The sequence below is a fragment of the Neomonachus schauinslandi genome, chromosome 12 (assembly GCF_002201575.2).
Source record: "Neomonachus schauinslandi chromosome 12, ASM220157v2, whole genome shotgun sequence".
NCBI classification, from domain to species: domain Eukaryota; kingdom Metazoa; phylum Chordata; class Mammalia; order Carnivora; family Phocidae; genus Neomonachus; species Neomonachus schauinslandi.
The window spans coordinates 49,640,466-49,663,525 of NC_058414.1; the positions used below are offsets into that span (position 1 = coordinate 49,640,466).

Below are 23,060 nucleotides of genomic sequence, written 5' to 3' on the forward strand. Positions count from 1 at the left end.
AGACCAATATTTTACAGGATGCACTTTGACAAATACTATGCCTGTCCATAGCAGGGTAAAAGTACTCACAGCTGATGTCTGAGAAGTCTATGGATACAGATGCAAGACTGAAAATATTATGACCAACCAGACATAGCCACGTTGTGAGTACTGAATCTGTTGCCTTTAGAAGTGAAACATCTAAAATATTAGGCAGACTATGAATTAAAAATGAGATCAAATAAAAACTGTTAATGGACATCTTAGTAAAGCTCTTTCTCCCTATGGGAAAATGACTTTATAATTTTGTATGATAGGTTAAGTATGAAGTTTCTAGAACATAGTGGTCGTAAATTACTTGCCCCATAAATGGAAAAATGAAATTCACTAAGTTATCAGTAATCACTCAACAGCTCTTCTATCACTAGGGAACTTAAGTTGCTTGATTTCTAAAATAAAAAGAAACGAAAATACACAGAGATACTAAAAATAAGACCATTGAGCAAGCACTTTTTAAAGTAATAAGAATACATCACTACTAAATAAATTCAACAAAAAGGTTTGTTAATATTTTATTAGTATTTTCTAATGGACAGAACATAACGCAAACCAAATAAAAATTTTAATCTTCTTTTTAGTTCAATAAAAATAACTGACATTCTGATTGTTTCTTCTTTGTTAAAGAAGGAAAGTATTGATAGAATAGTTAGGCACACAGTTGACATTTACTGTACAATGTTATGCACAAGTTATCTTTTAACAACTATAATCCTAAGATGTGCTCTTTATATTTTTCCCTTGTAATACAGGAGCCATGCTCCTATAAGCAAAATTTACCAGTAACAAAAGAATTTTACAAGGAGTGACAAAAAAGACTTTTAAAACAAGTCCTTAAATAAAAGGATGCAGCAACAACGGAATGTAAGTTGTTGGGTTAAGAAGACAGTTTAAACTAGATCTCAAAACATTAAAAATTCATTTATTTTACAATTACTCAAATACACATGCATTAAATGAAAATATTGCACAAAATTAAAATTTTAGATTGTGAAATTTATATTGTTCTTAATTTTTTAAAAATTGATACACTTTCTGGTAGCACTTAACTGTTTGATTCTTTCCAAACACCAGCAGCACAAACTTAAGATGAGCCAACAGAAATATTCAAGAAAGTTTTTAATTTTTTTAAAAAAAAAGTTAAGGCTAACCAAGTGCATCCATTGGTCAATGGCACAATTTTTTCAGCAACTATTCAGAACACCCTAATCAGAGGAAATGCCCAGCTAAGCGCTATATTTAAATCATAAAATCAATTTTTAGGTGAATCAACTGTTAGTAGTGATGGTTTCTAAATAGTTTGTTACCTGAAAAAATCAGAAAACCCAAAAGAGGATGATTAATTTTGAAGGTTCTCGCCTAAAGGCACCACTGACTTAAAAACACATTCAAAAAATCAAATATCAGAAGACTTAAAGCCTCTTCAGGTATATATTTATATATGCAATAAATGCATTAAATGTAATAACTTTATTAAACATAGTACACTGTACTTGACTTATGAATTAAATATTTTACACACAGCTTGACTAAGTCATTCAAAAAGTATCTCTAATTTTAGCATGACCACAGCTCTCTGATGTAAAACATAGATGTGCACAGAGAAGACGCACAACCGTTTACATAAACTACCATTTGACATTTCTGCTTTTGAAATATAAACTCTTGAAACAAAAATTATTTAAAAAACCCATTTACTCATATAGTTTTTGGTATGACTGCAGTTACCTTGCAGGGCTCTGTTATGAAAAGTTGCAATTTTGCAGGACCTTTCTTTCTTTCCCTGGTTGATGGCCAGCATTCCTCACATTATCTGGAAATGCTTTTCATATGTACACACTAGGCTCTTAAATGAATTCTTGTTTACTCTTAGACTTACGTCAAAAATATACTTGAAATGGGCAAGGGTATATTTGAGAATCATTGCACTTATGGCCATGCTGATGCTAGTTCCTACAGACATGTTTCACAAATCTTCACCTTTAAAGCCTGGGGCATGGGGGGCGGGGGGGACCATGGCAGGGAAACACACTGCGAAGAAGAAGTATTATTTCTTCCACCAGAGTCAATAAGGATCTTTTCTCATTTGCAAGTTGCAACGAAAGGGGTTTCATTTATGTAATTCTTTAGACATGCAATATATGCATACTGTAAGTATGCACAACAGCATTATTAATAAATATGATTATTATTATTATAAAGCTTTAAAGGAAGGCTTTAATCTGTTATTAGGCTTCACTTTGTAAGTAGAATCTCGGTGAAAACAGGACAATAACATCTTGTTTCCATCTTAAAGCTCCCAAATAACTGGGATACCGAAACTTTGTCCCTTTATCTTAAGCACCCAGACGTTCTTCGAATACCAGGATCTTGGCTCAGTGGTCTGATAAGTAGCTTCACTATTTTAAGGTTGTAGTGTTAAATATTTTTAAAACAAAAAATGCTGACATATCCAAACCCTTAGTCAGTGTAAGTATTTAAAACTATGCAGAAATCCTGCATACAAGGGATATGAAGACTTCCAAGATGGACAAACGGAGAATGAGAAAACTATAAGAAATGCAGAGGCTCCAGAACTGGAAAAGGTAATTTGTTGTTGTTGGTATAAAATTATTTCAGGGACTTAAATGTATACACCCAGGGGTTTTGCCAACTTGCTTTATTTAGTAGAATTTTACATTATGCAAAATATAAATAAAAGCATATTTTAAAAAATATTATAGTTCTGTTTTCATTATTTATTTTTATATATATATACACAGTAATAGAATTAGGAATTTGTCTGTTTACATATGACTAAAAGCTCATTTAATCCTTTGATTTGCTACTTTTGCAATCACCTAAGGTATGTCTAGATCACACAATTTAAAACGATCACATTGTAACTTTCAATGGTGCTGTTCTTTTTTAATTTCCATGTTTTTAAAATAACAGAATGTATTTGGCAGTTCTTTCGAGATTATACTCCCTATTGTGTAATCAGTAATCTCTTAAAGAAAACTGTAATAATTTTGAAACTTAACTGAGAGTGCCACTATATGCTTCTTTTTGCACACAGAACACCAAAAGAAAACTTACGACTGAGTACCATAAGAGCAAAACAGAGCCCCAAAGCACGTAAGAATCAATTAAAATTTGTTTTATACCAATAATAACAAATCCAATCAAATTCTGTTTTTGATTGGTTTTATTTTATGTCACAAAACTGTAATTAGGGTATAAGGTTACTTCATACTTTAAGGGCATCCTGTCACTTTCCCCTGACCTGAAGCAGATGTTCCAAAGATCATTCACCTGGCTAATCCACATTATATGAAAATTCTGATAAAGATCTATAAAATTATTATGCAAAAACAAATCCCTCCAAATCATACATTGCTCAGTCTCCCATGGTTAAACAAATTAGCCAGTTTATCTGTGAACCATTGTTTTGTGCTTTCCTCAGCTCTCACGTATACATTCTGGCACTTTGTCATTGCTGGAGAATGCTGATTAGTTTGAAATGGAAGAGACCAATGTCATTCTTGCTTGAGAAGGGGGCAGTATCCTCTCAATGTTGCAAAAGTATGCACCAAATCATTTAAGACACAGAAATCTCTCTTGGTAGTGGCTGGATTATGGACGAGGATGAGAAGAACCACAGTCTTATGGATGTATTAATAATCTATTTTGAGACACTAAAAGACTGGTGCGACATGACAGTATATGAGTTAAGCCCCAGAAGATCTGTCCATATTATTAGTCCTGGACAAAATGAACACCAGCTTCAGAGATTGGAGTGTCACCTCTTCTGTAAAGAAGGCGCTTGAGTAGTTTGAAGTTTCTGTTTATATTTCTGTATCTGCTTTGATCGTGAATGCAGTTTGTTGAAAAGTTCACGAAATTTATACTGTGGAAATAAGGTTTCCAAAAAAACCTTCCAAGAAGACATAAACCATTCTCCTATTTAACTGGTTGTGCTGAAACATTTCAAAAACACGAAGAATACCTTTCCGTGTTGTTTCAGCCCCGATAATGTGCTTCAGTTCATCTAAATGAAGAGTGGACAAAAAAAACATCATTCATTACTCATATAAAGGAAATACAAGGCCTAAACTATCCTCTGAGTTTAAAGTATGTGAAGTACACAGCAGGGTAATAAATAGGAGATCTTCAGTTCATGTGTTTCAGCTATGTATTCTATATTCTAACTGAGATTAAAATTTACACATGTCTTCATGCATCCATCCACTTATGTAAGAACAGATGCTGGGGATGATAAAACACACAAAAAAGAAGCAGGGTCTAGACTGTGAAACCCCAAATTAGAGTTACAATCCTGTCCCTAAATACCTATATGATATTTACCCATCCTGAGTTTGTTTCCTTATCTGTAAAATGGGGATTTATAATAACAACCAAATCCTTATAACTAAGAATTTGGAGAGCTTTAACGAAACAATGTGAAAAGTGATCTGCAAAGGCTAAAACACTATACAAATAGTCTTACTGTGTCTAACGCACAGTGAGAAATACTGTAAGGGAATGGTGTATGAAAGCTGATTAACGATCTCAAAAAGCTTGCAAGTATACTTTATACCCCAAGTATAAAGATGTTTACAGAGGGGAGAATTCCACATGGTATATAATCAAGAAAGGTTCCCTTCAAGGAAGTGATGAATGAAGGAGACTTTGCTACCCCAGCAGGAGTTTGACAGGCACAAACAGATGATGGATTAGCTTTGGGGGAGAGAACAACGAGCAAATGAGAGCTAAGTGGGAAAAACAAGGCAGGTTCAAAAAATGGGGGCACTACAGTTTGGCTAAATTTTAAGATTCTTTTAAAAGAAAGCGGAGAGAAGAATGGGAACAAGTGCTATGGCTACCAGCGTGAGCCAAGTGTGGAGTTTACTCCCAGGCAACATGAAGTTATTACAGATAGTTGAATAGGGGAACATGTATGACTACCCTTAATTATTTATAATCAGGGCCTCAAGAGCAGTAAATACTATTTAACTGCTTTCAAAAAAAAAACATGCAACTTCCAGAAGGTATGTTTCTACCTAGGAGTACAGGGTAATTTAAAGCAAACGGTTTATGAATTTACCAATAAAAACAAGACAGGGATTATGTGTATATAAACACATACCTTTATATTTAGCCTCACTTCCTTCAAGTCTTCACCCAAGTGTCCTCTTCTCACACAGCTGCCCCCACCCAGCACTTCCCTCTTCCTGCACTACTGGTCTCGTCAGCACTTACCACTAGCTAACATACTGGCCTTTATTTATTTGTCTGCCTTCTGTCTGTGGTTCCCTAATAGAGTGTAACCTCCAAGAAGGCAAAGATTAGTGCAAAGAAAGTGTCTGGCACATGAAACACTCCCAAGAAATACTTACTGGACAAATGCATTAGTTTCTTTCGGCTATATAAATCAGTCTACAGCACAATCTGGTTTATGCTAACAGTATATTAAATAGTATCTAATCCTAAATTGTCATCTATTGTTCTAAAATGTTATTTCTGTAATTTGCTTTTTTTCTCCAAACGCAATAGTATAGTCTGTAGGACAGAAGTAATAGCCATGAGGCAAATTTCCAACTTAACTGACAGAAGAGAGATTTTAAAATCTATGATGAAAATGAACCATATAGTTCTAAGTTAAAGAAAAACAAAGTTATAGAAAAAGAAATAGATATTACATGATGTTAATGAACTTCATAAATACTCCTTTTCCACTCTATATTCATTATCAAAATGTGGACAAGAGATATCTAAGTATTTTCAAAGATATTCATAACTAAAGAAGGGACCAAACCACCACCCAGCCACACAAAATTGCTTTTCATATTATAGAGGCCCTCTTATTGAGAGAAGTCAAAAGGGGGACAAAGTCAGTCTAAGACAGCAGTGTTCTAAAGAAGTAATTCAAATTAGACCAAAAGAATGCCACTAAGTATATTTTCTTCGGAATCATGTTTTAATTGAGATTAATAATGTTTCTACATAAAGGGATTCTTTGAAAGAATATGTTCTCTGAAGGAGAACAGATATACTTCCTGAAAACCTCACACTTCATGTTCTTTTATTCATCTGTCACATATTTTGTCATCAACTTTATTCTCAAAATGGCTCAAGGTAGCAAATGACATGGTTAAAAGCACCACTTTTTTCTCATGATCAAAAGCAGTGGCTTTCAAGTCGCTCAGCATGGAGCAGAAGCCCAACAGTCACTTCCTAGCTTGAAACCTGGAGTGGCTTACTTAACCTCTTTGAGCTTCTATTTGCTCATATATAAAGCTGCAATGTTAACAGTGCCTAGCTTCTTAATACTGTTATGAAAGTTAGCGAAGAATATATGAGAAATGCACAGCAACAGTGCCTACCTAATTCATGGTAAGCCATTAAATGGTAGTTACGAAAATCAATAGGCAGCTAACCCAGCATGCTCGGTGCCAAAAATTCAGAAGAACTACAAATTAATAAGATTTTTACCAAATCTGTTCACTCACCTGGCATAATTGAAAGTAATTTAGTTTTTCCTGCAACTCTTGTTCTCATTCGAATAGCTTTATCTCTGCAGGGAACAGTCTCTGCTAAAATGCCATTTGGCCAAAAGGCATCTCTATTTAAGAAAATTAAATACATTTTGTAAAAATTTTCATTTTCTAATGATATAAATCAGTAAAATTATCCCAATTTTCTACAGAAAACACAAATGTAAGTAGAAAGTGGAAACACTTCTGAAATTTTATAGAGGTAGGACATTCAAAACATAGTAACTAAGAGCAGGGTTCAATTTTAGGTGTAAAAGGATATACATAAGAGAAGTAACAGATGAATTCTGCCCTGGAATAACTTATAAACACTAACAAATGAAAAAGACAGCAAAATGGAATATACAGGTGACTACATTACAGCCATTTAAACTCAAAGTAGGCCTCTGATCTCAATGAGATTGAACATCTGATCCAACTACAACCCCACAATATCTTGAATTTGGATACCTTATAGTTAATCTCCCTCAGTTCCCTTATAAGTAAGCCAATACAAAACTAATGCTGCATCCACACCTTACAGTTAGACTGATTACAACATTCCTTTCACATATATATACCCTCTTCTTCACTTGCTCAGCGTGCTTGATTCCAACTCTCCAATTCACAGGCCAAAGGCAAGAACGGAACACACTAACTAAGGTTCCATCTGTGAATTTGGTCTGAGGGAGAGACTCCTCAGAGCAGCTGTTCTTAACTTTGACTGAACATTAGAAACACCTGTGAGCTTTAAAAAATCTTCATGTTCAGGCCTTCTACTGATTAAGTCAGACTCTAGAAATGGGATCCAAGTATCAGTACTTTTTAAAGCTCTCCAAGTGATTCCAACATGAGAATCACTGTTCCACAGTGAACCAAACATCATTCACTGGCCCTGAAACAGAATGTACGTGCCCGGACAGGTGCTCTAACTTTTGGCAACAGTACGGTATAGTGGGGAGAAACCCAGCTTCAGATTAAACTGTTCCCCGCTTTCCAGCATGTGAGCTTTTGGACAAGCCACTCAACTTCTCTAATCCTCACTTTTCACATAACAAAATGGAGACCAATCCCTATCTCATAAAATAGGGTAAAATCAGGAAGTACGCATAAAGTAGTTGGCACAGTGCCAAGCAAGTAATGTTCACTATTGATAGCTCCTTTCTTGCTTCTGTTACTTCAGAGTACATGATGCCATGAATATTTATGCCTTGCTTATCTTTCACTTTTAGGAAAGAGGTTTATTTCTTGACTATGTGGTGCTTTCCTTGAAGGGGCTACATTTTATCTCAGTCCCTGGTGACTGGCAAAATACTAGGCACAGAGGAGGGGTTCGGAATATTTTTGTAGGATGAACATATGAACTGGAGTATCACTGCTCTTAATTTGTATTCTTTTCAGGGGTTCAAATAGTTACTAATTAGTCCATAGGCAGAGACATACATATTTTTTAAAATTTTCATTTAAAATCAAGGATTTCAATTACTTTAAAGCCACATTACTGTGATAAAATATAACCAACATCTTAAAGATTATTCTCTTATACTTTTCTATTCTGGTTTTAAAGAAACAAAGATCAAAAAGTCCACGGAACAAATGTTTATAATTCTTACAACTCTTCTTGCTCATCAGTGATGATTAAAACCAACTTTATGGTCAGGAAGAAAAGGAAAGCAGTGAATGTTAATTAGTGATAACAATGCTAAACTCTGTACTACCTGAATGAAGTGACTGTGTCTTAAGATATACCTGAAACGTTTCACTAAGTCGGCTACTTGCTCAGGTGAGGTCATCCAATCAACATGGTCAACTATTTTTCTGAAAGTAAAGAAATTTAAATTAGTAGGGTCAAAATTTTAAAAGGCGTATAAAATAAGCATTCCTTTCATGAAGTAACTTAATCGGTATGTAAATTACCTGTGAAAGCAACAGACTGTTTTAATGATCTTAAAAGGCTCAGAGAAGAAAATTCTCCTACAAAGGTTGAACAATCTACTTCCAGAAGTACATGTTTAAGAGCTAAGTAAGAACAGCTCTAAGGAATGAAAAAAAAAAATTGGTACCTATTAATAGTATCACCATATGTGGCTCTAATAAGCTGTTGAAGTAGGTTTTTGATATTCCTTCGCAACCACTGATTTCTCTCTTTTAAGTCGAATACTTCATCCATAAGAAGCAGCATTACCCTAAGTGGAATATTGTCATCCACCTGAAAAAATATGGGAAGAAATGAAAATACATTTATTTGAGTTACTTATCTATACTATGAATGGTTACTTCTGCTGCTTTTACAAAATGATTGGTACTCAATTTCAGAGATCAGAGGATAAGTTATACTACGGTCTTCATGACCTAACATTTCATTCTAATTTTTAAAAACATAGGTTTTTAACAGTCATTTTGCAAGAATACAGAATTTTACAACCCTACAATTCCAAAGTGGTAGTGAAAAAAACTTCTCAAAGTGAATCTATGATGTCTTAGGAAAAAATAATTTCGCTCTTTTACTTTTAGTAGAGTCTGTACTGCTTTGATAAGGCAAATGCTGGCCCCCTTCGCCGATTTTCTGGAGCATCTTTTTGATAAAGAACAAAACAGTCTCAACATTTCTCCTGATTTAATAGAACAAAACAAGATCTACACAGAATAACATGTTTTGCTTAGTGCGTTGTACATACTTAGGTATTTTCAGGAAAAAGAAGCTAAAATAAAATCCAGTATATAGCTAAGTTATTACAAAAGGCATATTTCACTATACTTCTAAAATTTTCTTTTTTTTTAATCTTTGAAGATTTTATTTATTTATTTGACAGAGAGACACACAGCAAGAGAGGGAACACAAGCAGGGGGTGTGGGAGAGGGAGAAGCAGGCTTCCCGTGGAGCAGGGAGCCTGATGCGGGGCTCGATCCCAGGACCCTGGGATCATGACCTGAGCCGAAGGCAGATGCTTAACGACTGAGCCACTCAGGCGCCCCTAAAATTTTCTTTTAACTTTTAGCAAGTAAAAATTTGTACAGGAATATTCAATTAATGATGTAAAAAGTAAAGACTACAAGAAGAGCAAAAAAATAAAAGTTAAAAAAAAATAAAGACGAGAAAGCTTTGATGTGAAAAAATATATACAAAGCAAAACAGATTTAGAACTACAATCAAACTGCATATAATTGCCAGTAATTTTATAATTCTTTCATCACTAAGATACTCTTTCCAATCACTTCCTCATCCATGTTGTAATTTAAATCTTGAGAAAATAGCATGAGTTATTTTCACTGTTACACTGTAAACATTTTCTTAGTGCACCTTCCCTTCCACATATTGAAAACTCAGAGCTAAACCAAACAAGGAATGGCTGGGGTTGGTGAGGGGGTGGGGGGCAGAGACGGATTTCACTCCAGAGGCAAATAAATACTTCTCTATTTTCTGATTGAGTATATACTCATTAGTTTGGTAAGACATGGTAATTGTAATAAATAGCTAAATTGTAAAAACTTTCAACAGAAGGTATGATGTTATAAATGTTATACCAGCATAACTCATAATAAAATACTCCTTAAAAAGCAAATAAAATATTCTTTGTTTAATACAGTTTATTATAGGAAATTCAATGAAAAACTGAAGGGAGATAATTATGACTTTAAAATAAATCTGCCTAATAGAATACAAAGCCCAGAACCAAACATATACGATAATCTAATTTGTGACAAGGGAGAAACAGTACACTTGGGAAAAGAGGGCCTTCTCAGTAAATGGTGCTTGGGTCAACTGCCCTCACTCCATACACAAAAATCAATCCTAGATGAATGGGAAATCTAAATTTCGGCATGCTAAAACAAAAAAGATTTTTATTTTTTTTATTTTTTTTTTTTTAATTTTTTTTTTTTTTTAAAGATTTTTTTTTTTTTTTATTCATGAGAGACAGAGCGAGAGAGAAAGGCAGAGGGAGAAACAGGCTCCCAAGGAGCAGGGAGCCCGATGCGGGACTCGATCCCAGGACCCTGAGATCATGACCTGAGCCGAAGGCAGACGCTTAACCATCTGAGCCACCCAGGCGCCCAACAAAAAAGATTTTTAAAGAAAATCACAAGTGATCCTTGTGACCTTGTAGTACGCACAGATTATATATATACTTTGCACAAAAGCACACCAACTAGAAGATATTCACAATACACAAATACTTTTATCTGACAAAGAACCACTATTCAGATTATATAAAGCACTCTTGTTAATCAAAAAAGACAAAGACAGCCAAGCCAACAGAAAAATAGAGGAAAGAGCTAGAGACACAAGACAAGACACCCAAATGGCCAACAAACATATGCGAAGAGGTTCAACTTTTCCACAGTCATCAGAGAAATGGAAATCCATATGAGATACAACCAGAATGGCTAAAATTTAAGAGACATAACATACTGACTGTTGACAGGCTATGGAGCATTGAAATCCTCATGCATTGCTGGCAGCAGTGTAAGCAGCACAAACACTTTGGAAAACTATTTGACAGTATCTCTTAAAACCGAACTTATGAATACCTTCTAACCAAGGAATTCCATTCCTCAGTACAGACCCAACAGAAATGTATACTTAATTTCTTAATCAAATAAAAGACAGGTACCAGAATGTTCACAGGAGTACTATTCATATTACAACAAATAAATTATACTATATTTACAAAATGGAGTACTGTAAGTCCACAAGAATGAAGAAACTACAATCACACAAAACAACACGGAAGAATATCACAACATTGAGCAAAAAAAAAAGCCAGACTTAAAGGAGTACATACCTTACAGTTTCATTTATATAAAGTATAAAAGCAGGGTAGAAGTCAGGATAGTGATTATCCTTGGTGGGGGAGAGGATAGTGACAGGAAGAGAGCATTAGGGGCTTTCTGGGGTATTGGTGTAACATTCTGTTTCTTGCTTAGAGTGCTGATTATATGGACACGTTCAGTTTGTAAGAATTCATCAAACTTAACACATATAATATATACACATAGGTATATAGTAATAGGTATACGTATTATACTTCATTAATCAGTTAAAAAGATTTACCAAGTATGATTTCAATTACAGTTGAATACTACCAAAAATAAAATTAACTCACAGTATCGTCAAGCTGAGCTGAGACCCGACAATGTTCAGGATCTGAGTCAGTCTTCGGAATTAAAGGAGGCACCTAACATTTAAAAGTATATAAAAACAGAGCAAAATAAACACACTAAAGCAGACAGTGAAAGAATACAATAATAAATCAAAATCAGTATAAAGCATAATAATAGCATTTAATTTGATTTTTGGAACGATATATAAACAAAGTTTGTATAGTATTAAAAAGTACTAACACTCTACAATTAGAAACCCAATGTTAAAGTGTGATTACTTCATTACCAAAAGATTTTTTTCTTTAAAAAAAAATGGACTTTTGAGTTGGAAGGGGAGATTACTTAGTAAAACCCCTGTACTTTTTAGAACTTAAAGCTAAGAAAGGTTAAATGATTTAAAAACCAAAAGTTAGTAGCACAGCCAGAGAACAGAATTCCAATCTTTATTTTACCATAAGGAGCTTGACAGTAAGTTAACAGACTTAAGAAACTAATTAACCTGTTTTAGATAAGTTATGAGGAAAATGGAGAGACCGGTGTTAGTTGAAAATCATTTGTCAGCACAGCAGGGACCATCAAGATCACTTATTATAACCCCTTCATGTTGCCGGTAAGGAAAAAGGAACGGGGAAAAGCTCAGTGACTTCTGTACAAAGTCATATGAGTAGTTATCGGCAGAAGTGGCACTTGCAAAAATCCTCATTTTCAGTGTTAGTGTACATCCCCCCATGATTAGAAACAAAGATAAAGCATCAGAGAAAGTATAAGAATAAATAGAAAAGTATGGATTTACACACACATTATTTTAGGAGTTGTCTCTTAAATTGTGTGTATTTTTATTCTATATTTATATACATATTATATTTACTCTTCATTCAAACATGATCTAACAAATAGAAAACTCTAACAGTAACAAGTTTTCTTTTATAGTCTTGATTATAACGTTAAACAAGTAGGTGAAAATTATAAAAAGTATAACTCAGAAAGTAACAAACAACTTGGTGTGCTACCTGTATTTGCAAATGTGATGAAAATGTTTCTCTATGAAACTCTTCTATACCACTCACTTGTATAGCCAAGTAAAGGATGGCCCCAGAGGCTGATGATTGTGAGACTTTTCCTCCCTTTGATCTCCTAGCCTAGCCACTTGGTCAGGTGAAGCAGGAGAAATTAGGCTTTATGTTTCCTGATGAATACTAGTATAGCTCATTTGCACAACAGCACTTGCTATTGTTTTAAAATTTAATAGCATTATAAAATAAAAATGGCATAATAGAATATAACAGTACAAAGGATGTCTGTTATCTTTACTGGCTTTCAAAATTCTACCACAGCAAAGCCTGAGGAGTGACTGGATTTCACAGTATCCATTTCTGATAAGAATTCATTCTCTTTAGTTTTTTTTATTTCTTATAAGACTATGTGTCTAGGGAGCTTTGGACTTCTCAAAAGAAATAAGGTAAATCTAAGCAGAAGCTCAATAAATCTTAGTTGATTTAAAAATAGTTTGCTGTAGATATTACTGAAAACATCTTACCTTGAAAAATGATTGCTTTATGTCTTGACCTAATCTTTCTGACATTTTGCCCATGTTGTCTGACATTTTAGTCATTCCCTCTGCCAAGCTATCAGGAAGGGATTTAACTGCATTTGAAACATTCCTCATAGAATTTCGAAGTGGATTTACAAAAGTGTCCATCTAAGGGGAAAAGATATTATACCATGACTTCATTGTATCAGACTTGTTATTTAACTGAGAAGCCTGGGAAAATACAGAGTGCAACACACATGAAAAATGCAGTAATTTTCTACTCTATAATATCTAATTGCATTTTAAAAGTACAGAACTACTTTCTTCAAAATGTATTGTCACACACAAATATATGATTAAAAAACTTGGTGATAAGGCAATTGCTAGAAAATATAAGCTTTAGCTTATACAAAAAATAAAATATGTTGCTAGTGATTACAAGTTTTGGCTGCCTTATTAAAGAAATAAGCTAAAATAAATAAAACATTTTCCAAAACAGAAATTGGTGCAAACGGAATTAGCCACAACATACTTCTGCTACAATTCAAGGCAATAATAACATAGGTATTTTGAGGAGACAATGAAAAATAAACAAGCAGATAAAATAAGCAGAAAGCTCAAGTAACTAACAAGTAACTAAGATTTATATTTTAAAATAATTTTTTGGTTACATTACATGCTCAGAATCTATAGAGGGACTATGGAATCCTTTAGTAAGACAGAAAAGAAAAACTATAAAAGAAAATATGATCAGAAATATAAAAAGGAATAATCTCCAGGGGGATAGGAAGCATTAAAATTGACATTCTGACTGCACAAATGTCAGATAATTTCAATTAAGAAAGGAAGAAACATCTAGAAACCAAAATAGTCTGCATATGGAACTCTGAGAATTTTAACAGAAACAAAGAAAAAAACAAAAAAGGGACACAAAATCAAAGTCATAAAAAATCTACAAGAATATTTTCCAGAAAGTGTGACTCTCATAAGAACTAATGCAGAAACAAATTATGTTCCCTACCAAAAAAAAACAAAAACAAAAACAAAAAACTAAAAGACACTGAACTCCACTACTTCAGGAACATAGCACAATGTTAAGAGATGGTATCAAGAAGATAAAACTCCTTCACTCTAGTATGTTTTCATGGTTTCCATTAAGAAAAACTAGAAAAGGTTAAATAAGTGCTATAAAAAAACGACAACAAACGAATTTCAAGATAGCCGTAAAATAATTGGAAGTTTTAGTTACTCTTTGGATTAAGCTGAGTCAATAGTGCTCTAGATATGTTTGATGGAATATGCAACACTTAGGAGGGACATTGTCACAATAGAACAATTCAGAGGAGAACCAAAGGACAAAAACAAGTACGAAGAAGGGTCTGAAAAACACTACCACTGGTACACAGATATAGAGATAAAAAGGCTAAAAAGGTGAAGCTAACTCTGTGTGTGCATGTGCACTTGTGGGTAAAATTATATATGTGTGTATGTGTATGTAGCCTCACACCAGACGTGGGGCTAAACTACCACTGATACTCTTAAAACAACAGAACCTAAATCTGTATCATGTATTAGTTAATAATTATAAATAGTTGCCTGTGCACCATCCTAGACCTACAAAATCTATTTTTTTTCCTTTTTCCTTTTTGTTTTTTGTTCTTCAATTCTGAGGGTAAAGCCCAAGCATCTGTACTGGGGACGGGGAACGGGTGAACTAGAGGGATGGAGAAACCTCCACAGGTGATTTTGATGCCTAATCCTGAAAAAAGCAGAATTTCAGAAGCATAAAAACAGAGTCCATCGCTGTATGACAAGATTTCCACAAACAGGATTTGTCTTAAAACACGTGCTTAAAACAAAAAAACAAACTTGTAAATTACCAAGCAGAGGAATGAATTATGGATCACCAGCCTAAGTGTACACTTGGCCTGACTTACCAAAGATGTTTTCCCTGCATTATCACTTCAATTATGTGTATCAGTAACAACACAAAGTAATTTTAATTTAAATTTAGGTCCCTTAACTATAGCTTAAAAAATGCCTTCACACCGTGGTATCAAACTGGATAGAAAGAAACAGTGTGAATAAAGGAAGACTGTGTGTTAGTTACTCTTCCTAGGAATTGCCCACATATTTTGAAAGGCTAGACAAACTCTGTGACCAGGTTAATATGTTATAAAGTATTATTTCTCAAGCTCTGATAGCCACTGAGAAAGTGTTTGCAGATGATTTCTCTAATACCTACTTAATTTTCAGTGAAATATAATTAAGAAAAAAATATTAAATTATAATTTAGCCAAAAAGGAAATGTAGCTGAAAACCCCTAATTCTTGATGTGCATAAAAATTATTTTGCCAATCTAAAAGAGGTCAAGATGACCTTGGTAACAGCCAATATGATTTATGAAAAATGTATGTTACTATGGACTTCCAGAAAGATTCAGAGGATCTTTAGATTCCAGTGGTAATATTTTTAAAAGCAATACACAGCTGTCCAGATATATAGAGCATATATATGCTCTACACACACAGTACTATGGTCGACAAAAAGAAATTGTGTACATTTGAGGTCACATTTCTTTTATCTCAAAAAAGCTGTTATTGAGTTATTAGTTCTTCCTAAAATTGATAAAATCTTGAGAGAAAATAAGGTAAATATCAAAAAGATGGAACACTAGAAGGCATCTCTACTGGCAATAAAACCACTTAGAGTTGAAATTTAAACTCAATCACTTCAATCACGAAATACAAAGACGTATCACCACTCTGTCCCCCCCCACCATTATGAGGCACACAATATGGAACTTGTCATTAAAACACTCCACTAAAAAATGTTAATATCCACTTGGTGTTAAAACCCAACACCCTAGAGTACTCATACACAGTTCTTATGTTTAATTCTTACTTATTCTGTACCAGTTCTTACTTATTTTGTACCAATTCCGTAATTTTTTCTTTTTTTTTTAGTCTTTTCAGAGCGCGGGGAGGAGTGGCAGGGAAGTCACTTTTTGTTTGTTTTTAATTTTCATTTTGAAATAATTTTAGACTTTTGAAAAGTTATAAAACTACAGAGTTCCTACCCACTATTCACCCAGGCCTCCCAACTGCTGTTACTGCTCCCACTATGACTGCCGCCACTCCTACGAAGAGGCAACATTTATTCTGAAGTTAATGAAGTGTCAGGTGCTGTCATACATGGAATATCACATTTGACTTGTACAATGCTGTAAAATGAGGATTAGTATCTTCATTTCTTGGGAAAACTAAAGGACCAAAACGTGAAGGAACTAACATGTTGCAGGTCACAGCCAGTAAATGGCAGAGCAGGGATTTAAACCAAAGACTAATTCCAAAGTCTGTGTTTTCACTCACTAAACTATCTTGCCCGATTTGAGCACTTTGTCATTTATTGTCTTAACCTACCATCTAATTCCAAGTTTAGGACCCATATCCCCAAAGAAATTTTAAATAATAAAGATTTCACCCAAGGGGCATAAATACTTTCAGGAACATAACCTATTGAACATTTTTCTTATCCTCATTCCAAGTAAAAGACCTTTCCTGTCAGTAAGAAATGGCTCCTTCTCAAGTTATTGAAAAGCTTGGGACCTATCTTAGGCAAATCTTCCTCACTGCATTATTTCAAAAAGTCTTTTTTCTTTCTTTTAAGCTCCTGCTAGATTTTAATCTACACGTAAAAACAGTTTATATTTATCAGATATGCCTATCAATAGCAGGCTTAATAAACCATAGAAGATAAACATGCCAAAAAGCATTTAATAAAACTTTCCGGTTTTAAAACTTACAAATATAAATTTATTTTTTTATTTAAAAATGTATGAAGGAGTGCCTGGGCGGCTCAGTCAGTTAAGAGGCTGCCTTCAGCTCAAGTCATGATCTCGGGGTCCTGGGATCGAGTACCGTGTCAGGCTACCTGCTCAGTGGGGAGCCTGCTTCTCCCTCTCCCTCTGTGCTCTCTCACTCTCTCTCACTCTCTCTCAAGTAAATAATTAAAATCTTTTTAAAAAATGATGAAAACAGACCTATAAAGAAAACCAGTGCAATGGTCTGCTTACCTTGCGAGCAAAATCCCCTTTCCCTTTACTGTAGGCTTTGTTCTCAAGGAAATCATACACATAGTGAGCCAAAGCTGGGGATGCTTTCATCATTTCAGGAGTCAACAGTAACTAACGGGGGAAAAAAAAAAGATATCCTACATAGATACGGTATTGGAAATTAACTCCTATCTATAATTTTATCTGCTAGAAAATTAAGCATGTACAGAATTTTAATTTTGTATTTAAAAAACCAATTACACAGTTTATAAATAAAGTCATCAATAATTCTATGACCATTAATAGTTCGGTGTATATTCTTCCCATCTGCTTTGACTTTCAATGCATCTACTGTGACAGTTGTCAAATGTATTTACTATAGCAGTCCCCTTTCTCCATGGGGGATATATTCCAATCCCCCCAGTGGAGTCCTGAAACCAAAGATAGTACCGAACCCTACATATACTGGTTTTTCCTATACATACATACATACCTGTGATAAAGCTTTATTTATAAATTAGGCAGAGTAAGAGATTAACAATAATAACAATAAAATAGAACAATTATAACAATATGCTGTAATAAAAGTATATGCAGTATACTGTGAATGTGGTCTCTCTCTCAAAATATCTTACTGTTCTGTACTCACCCTTCTTCTTGTGATGATAAGAGAAAATGCCTACATAATTAGACGAGGTGAGGTGAATGACATATGTATTGTGACACAGCATTAGGCTACTACTGACCTTCTGACAATTCATCAGAAGGACAATCATCTGCTTCTGGACCATGGCCATGGCTGACTGGGTAAGTAAAACCACGGAAAGCAAAAACCACAGATAAGGGGAGGAGACTACTGTAGTCCATTTTCAGGTCTTATAGCTTATACTACGAAGATCCACATTAGTAAACTATTATGTTTATCACATCCTAATTCTAAAGTTAACATTAATAGAAAGTACATAAAATAATCTGTACATACTGCTTTCACAACTGTTAATGATACAACCTAACATTCTACCTTAATTCCTTCAATGGAACGTTATTTTGACATATCTTGAGTTCATCAGCTACAATATATTTGGTACAGCCATATTTAAAAGATACATTTATGGCCCCAGATTTGGGAAAAAGTCTTTTAAATCTTACACATAACTGATACAGATTTTTATACAATTAAAGCTAACATATTAAAAAAATCAAAGTGTTTGGGGTGCCTGGTGACACAGTTGGTTAAGCATCCGTCTGACTCAATTTCAGCTCAGGTGATGGATCTCAGGGTTGTGAGACCAAGTCCCGAGTCGGGCTCTGTGCTCAGCATGGAGTCGGCTTGCAATTCTCTCTCCCCCTGCCTCTGACCCTCCCCCAACTTGTGCTCCCTTGCTCTCAAATAAAATCTTTAAAAAATTTTTTAAATTAAAAAACCAGTGTTTGACAAGAGTCATACAAATCATATCACACATCCAGCTTTAAGTCAGAAGACAAAGGTAAATAATAAGAGATTTATATGTTTTGCTATCTTTCCAGGAAATAATAATGCCATGGAATTACAATTATGGTTATAAACAAACCAAATCAAACTTACAAATGTTTTTATAAATGCTTAAGAGAGAGAGAAACCTTCCAAACAAAATATCCAGTATAGCATTAGCTAAGTTTCACTACATACTAGGGAAGGGTCAGCAAACTTTTCTGCAAAGGTCCAGATAATAATTACTTTCGGTTTTGTAGTCCACTGTGTCTTTGCTGAAACTACTCAACTCTACTGTAGCAAAATGTAAAAGCTGTACTAGGCAATAATAAACTGAATGGATGGCTGTGTTCCAATAAAACTCAATAAAACATATGGTGAACTAGATTTGGTCTGCAGCCTGCAATTTGCTGACCCCTGTTCTAGAGGGTGGGTAGGGGGTCTAAATAATGGAACATTACATACCTGGGCTAAAGCCAGGTCTATTTGATGAAAAACCTTTACAAATCATTCATTAGTATAAAAAACTATAATGTGATATTATTATTATATCTGACATCTGGGTACCCAGGTCTAAAAGTTTTTTTCTGGGATAAATAACTTTGTGAGACAAGTTTTGTTATTCCACAATAGAAAATCTACATACCTAGAATACTACATGTAAGAAATAGTCCCTCAAATCTATTCCTCTTTTGAATTATCCTGTAATTTTAGAAGTCTTAGACTCACTGTGGACCATAGGAGGCATTTATCAGGAATGAAAATATGCTAGCTTTGAAGAGCAACTACCTACTGAACTGGAAACATTTATCTGTTTAGTGTACCATAAAACAACTAGACTTTACAGTGATGTGTAAGACACATGTGTGCCTGTGTGTGTGTATTCATCTAAACCTGAAGTGACAAAATCCCTAGCAGTGTCCAGAAAACAGAGAATATTGATAAATTACTGAACAGATGTGACATACTACTGAAACGTGGTTACTATTCCACTATTATAACATTCTTTAATAAAGAAATCTACTATATCTGTAGGCTATATTAAAATGAAAATCTATGGGTAATAATAAACATGGACTTACCTGCAAATATGCATTTAAATCCTTTTTTCTTTTTTCTAAAAAATCTCTATCCATATTATTAAAAGTCTTTTTACCAGGAAGCTTCAATATGTTTGAGAGATTTTCAAACTAGAAGATAAAATACATTCAATAATTTTAGTTTTGTTTTTTTTTTACAAAAAATGAAAAGCATTTTCCAAGGAATAATTCCTCTATATATCAAAAGCATCTTTAACAGATTATTTTGTAATATATTCTATTAAGCAAAAATCAGAAAGTATGTCCAAACACAGTTCTAATGCTACTTATTTATAAAGGAGTATTTTCAATCAAGAATGACAAACATGGATAACTGATAAAGAGGAATGATGTCCACATGGGGTTTCCTTTTTAATACTCTAATTTTGTTCAAAATTATCAACAATAAAAGGTTTTAAAATATTTTCCTTAACACTTTGACTTGTGAATAAAGTATTAGCAAATATATTTTTAAAGACCAAAGACCCATGAGTTCCTGGCTTAAGAAATCTACTAAAGAAATCTTTTTTAATACTGATGATTGTCAATCAGTTAATCATTCTAATAGCTAGTTATTAAAAATAGAAAAGGTGGGGCGCCTGGGTGGCTCAGTCATTAAGCATCTGCCTTCGGCTCAGGTCATGATCCCAGGGTTCTGGGATCGAGTCCCGCATCGGGCTCCCTGCTCCGTGGGGGGCCTGCTTCTCCCTCTCCCACTCCCCCTGCTTGTGTTCCCTCTCTCGCTGTGTCTCTCTCTGTCAAATAAATAAAATCTTTAAAAAAAAAAAAATAGAAAAGGCAAATTTCAAAATATTGATTACAGTTTTATTACAACTCTGCATATAAACAACTGTAGTACAACATGGACACTTCTTCCCCACCAAACACATGAAAAATAAACTCAGAGATTATTAAGAAAAAAACCTAAAAGCCATTAGTATGTATCGTATCTTTGCAAGGCCACAAGCACCAAGTAAGTGTACATGCTCTAGGTCTAGCATTTACAGACTTAACATTTGGGTGCACCTTCAAAGGCCCGCATATATAGTAATGTGCTGTGCCTTGCTAAAGCACAGAGTTTAACTACACCACAGCTACTAACACAGCACGGGAGGAAAGTCATTTAGCTAGTGACTGTGGCTGGCCAAAAGCCTAGTAACTGAAACTTCAAGCAGCCTTCCTGTTTTTTCCATGTGATACATGTCCTAAACTGAAACAAACTTTCTAAAACCATCCTTTGTTTAAAAACATCAACAGTAATGGTTCTGTAAAGAAAACTCATTCCTGGTGCAGAGATTAAAGAGGAAATGAAAAGGTTTAGGTTAATTTTCATCTCCAAACTGGAAGATTCTAAAAAATTATTAAATGGAATGGCAAATCTGATGGTTGCCTGCAACTATAATGTGAATAAGTTCATTGTATGTTATACATGAAAGGTAAAGGCAGTTCTTTTGCCTCAGCAAAGGCAAGAAAAACAAAAAAGGAAAGTTGCAATTTACAGGGCAAATGTTATGCTGTAGCCATATTCACAAATTTGGTTGCTCACAAAAGTATTAGAATGGGTCCTCATTGAATATCAAATGTCCAGTGGAGAGTTCCTGGTTTTATGAATTAAAAAATCATACCTTATATACCTTATGGAAATAAATTAAGTTTTTCAAGGTGTCCTAAAAGTTATTTAATTTGCTGGAATATTACTTTTCTACATCATCTTTAACTACTGACTTAACTTTACAGAATACATACTTTATTCTGGTAATACAAAGATGTTATGGGCTGAAAGGTATTGCCCCAACGTCATACATTGAATCCTTAACCTCTAGTACTCCAGAATGTGGCTGAATTTGCAGATAGCGCCTTTAGAGAGGGGATTAATTAAAACAAAGCCCTCAGGGTGGGCCCTAATCTAATCGGACTGGTGTCTTTAGGACGAGAAAATCTGAACACACAAAGAGACATGAAGGAGGTGAGCACACAAAGAAAAGGCCATGTGGAGCCATAGAGAGAAGGGTGTCCATCTGAACGCTAAGGGGAGATGGCTCAGGAGAAACCAAATTCACCAACACCTTGATCTTGGACTTCTAGGTTCCTGAACTGAAAGAAAATTTTTTTTATTGTTTAAGCCACTCAGTCTGTTGTATTTTGTTACGGTAGCCCTAGCAAATTAATACATCAAAGGAATATAGCAGTTTGCAATAAAACAACAATTTATTTCAGAAACTTTAAAATATTAAACCTTGTTAATTAGAAAAAAACAAATTAGGGGCGCCTGGGTGGCTCAGTCATTAAGCGTCTGCCTTCGGCGCAGGTCATGATCCCAGGGTCCTGGGATCAAGCCCGCGTCGGGCTCCCTGCTCAGCGGAGAGCCTGCTTCTCTCTCTCCCTCTGCCTGCCGGCTCTGCCTACTTGTGCTCTCTCTATCTCTCTGTCAAATAAATAAAACCTTTAAAAAAAAAAATTAAAAGAAAAAGAAAACAAATTAAATGCCAAAAAAGTTATTTTCTTAAAGCCTAGATTATCAAACTCGTTTTAAAATTATCTGAAACAGAAGCATTAATGACTGACAGTTCTCTCAAATATTATTATTATAAAAGGAAAAAATGGTGAAATTTATACTCTATATTAAACTCATTACAAGTTTAGTATTTTAAAGATTTTATAAGTACAAGTAAGAGGTAGTCCACTCTCTGAAAGGTAATATAATTCCCTCTGCCAAAAATTCAAGAAATTTTTTTAAAGCATGTAAAGAAAAAAAATTAGAAATTTGCCTGAACATAAGAACTCACATAAATTAAAGAGTATTTCATGTTCACAAAGAACTCAGATATATATATATCATAAACATTCCAAAATAAAAGATTTTATCTTTCTACATTGAACTATGTCTTCCTGATGCACTACTGGAAAATTCAAAAAGCATGCCTGAAATTTTATTAAAAGGATTCAAAATTGGTTTATAGCCAGGCACATAAATACTTTTACTCAGTTACCTTAATGCATACTTAATATTTTCTAAATCACTAGTATTTTATCAGTACTAATATACAATTCACCCAGTGTAACAGTAATGCAGTGTCTACTAGAATGTAAGCTCCTAGAGGCAAGGACTTGGTCTGTCCTGTTCACTGATATATTACCAGCACTGAGAACAGTACCAAGCACAGAGAAAAAACTTAATACATATTTGTTGAATAAATAAATGCGTAGGTTCAGGCGATTTCTAAAATAATGTCACATTTAATTTTTTAATTATTTTCTTTCAATTTTATAA

General features: G+C 34.2%; 1 protein-coding gene across 1 annotated transcript in view; it reads right to left on the reverse strand.

Annotated features, from left to right (window-relative positions):
* Positions 1-544: 544 nt before the first annotated feature.
* The window catches only part of SNX13 (sorting nexin 13), a 126,292-nt gene continuing 103,776 nt past the window's right edge, over positions 545-23,060 (reverse strand). The window contains 9 exon segments of the mRNA XM_021689499.2: positions 545-3,949; positions 3,951-4,066; positions 6,528-6,640; positions 8,301-8,369; positions 8,615-8,760; positions 11,657-11,728; positions 13,192-13,353; positions 17,261-17,371; positions 19,793-19,900. Of these exon segments, the coding sequence (XP_021545174.1) occupies positions 3,818-3,949; positions 3,951-4,066; positions 6,528-6,640; positions 8,301-8,369; positions 8,615-8,760; positions 11,657-11,728; positions 13,192-13,353; positions 17,261-17,371; positions 19,793-19,900 (1,029 nt within the window). The 3' untranslated portion in view covers positions 545-3,817.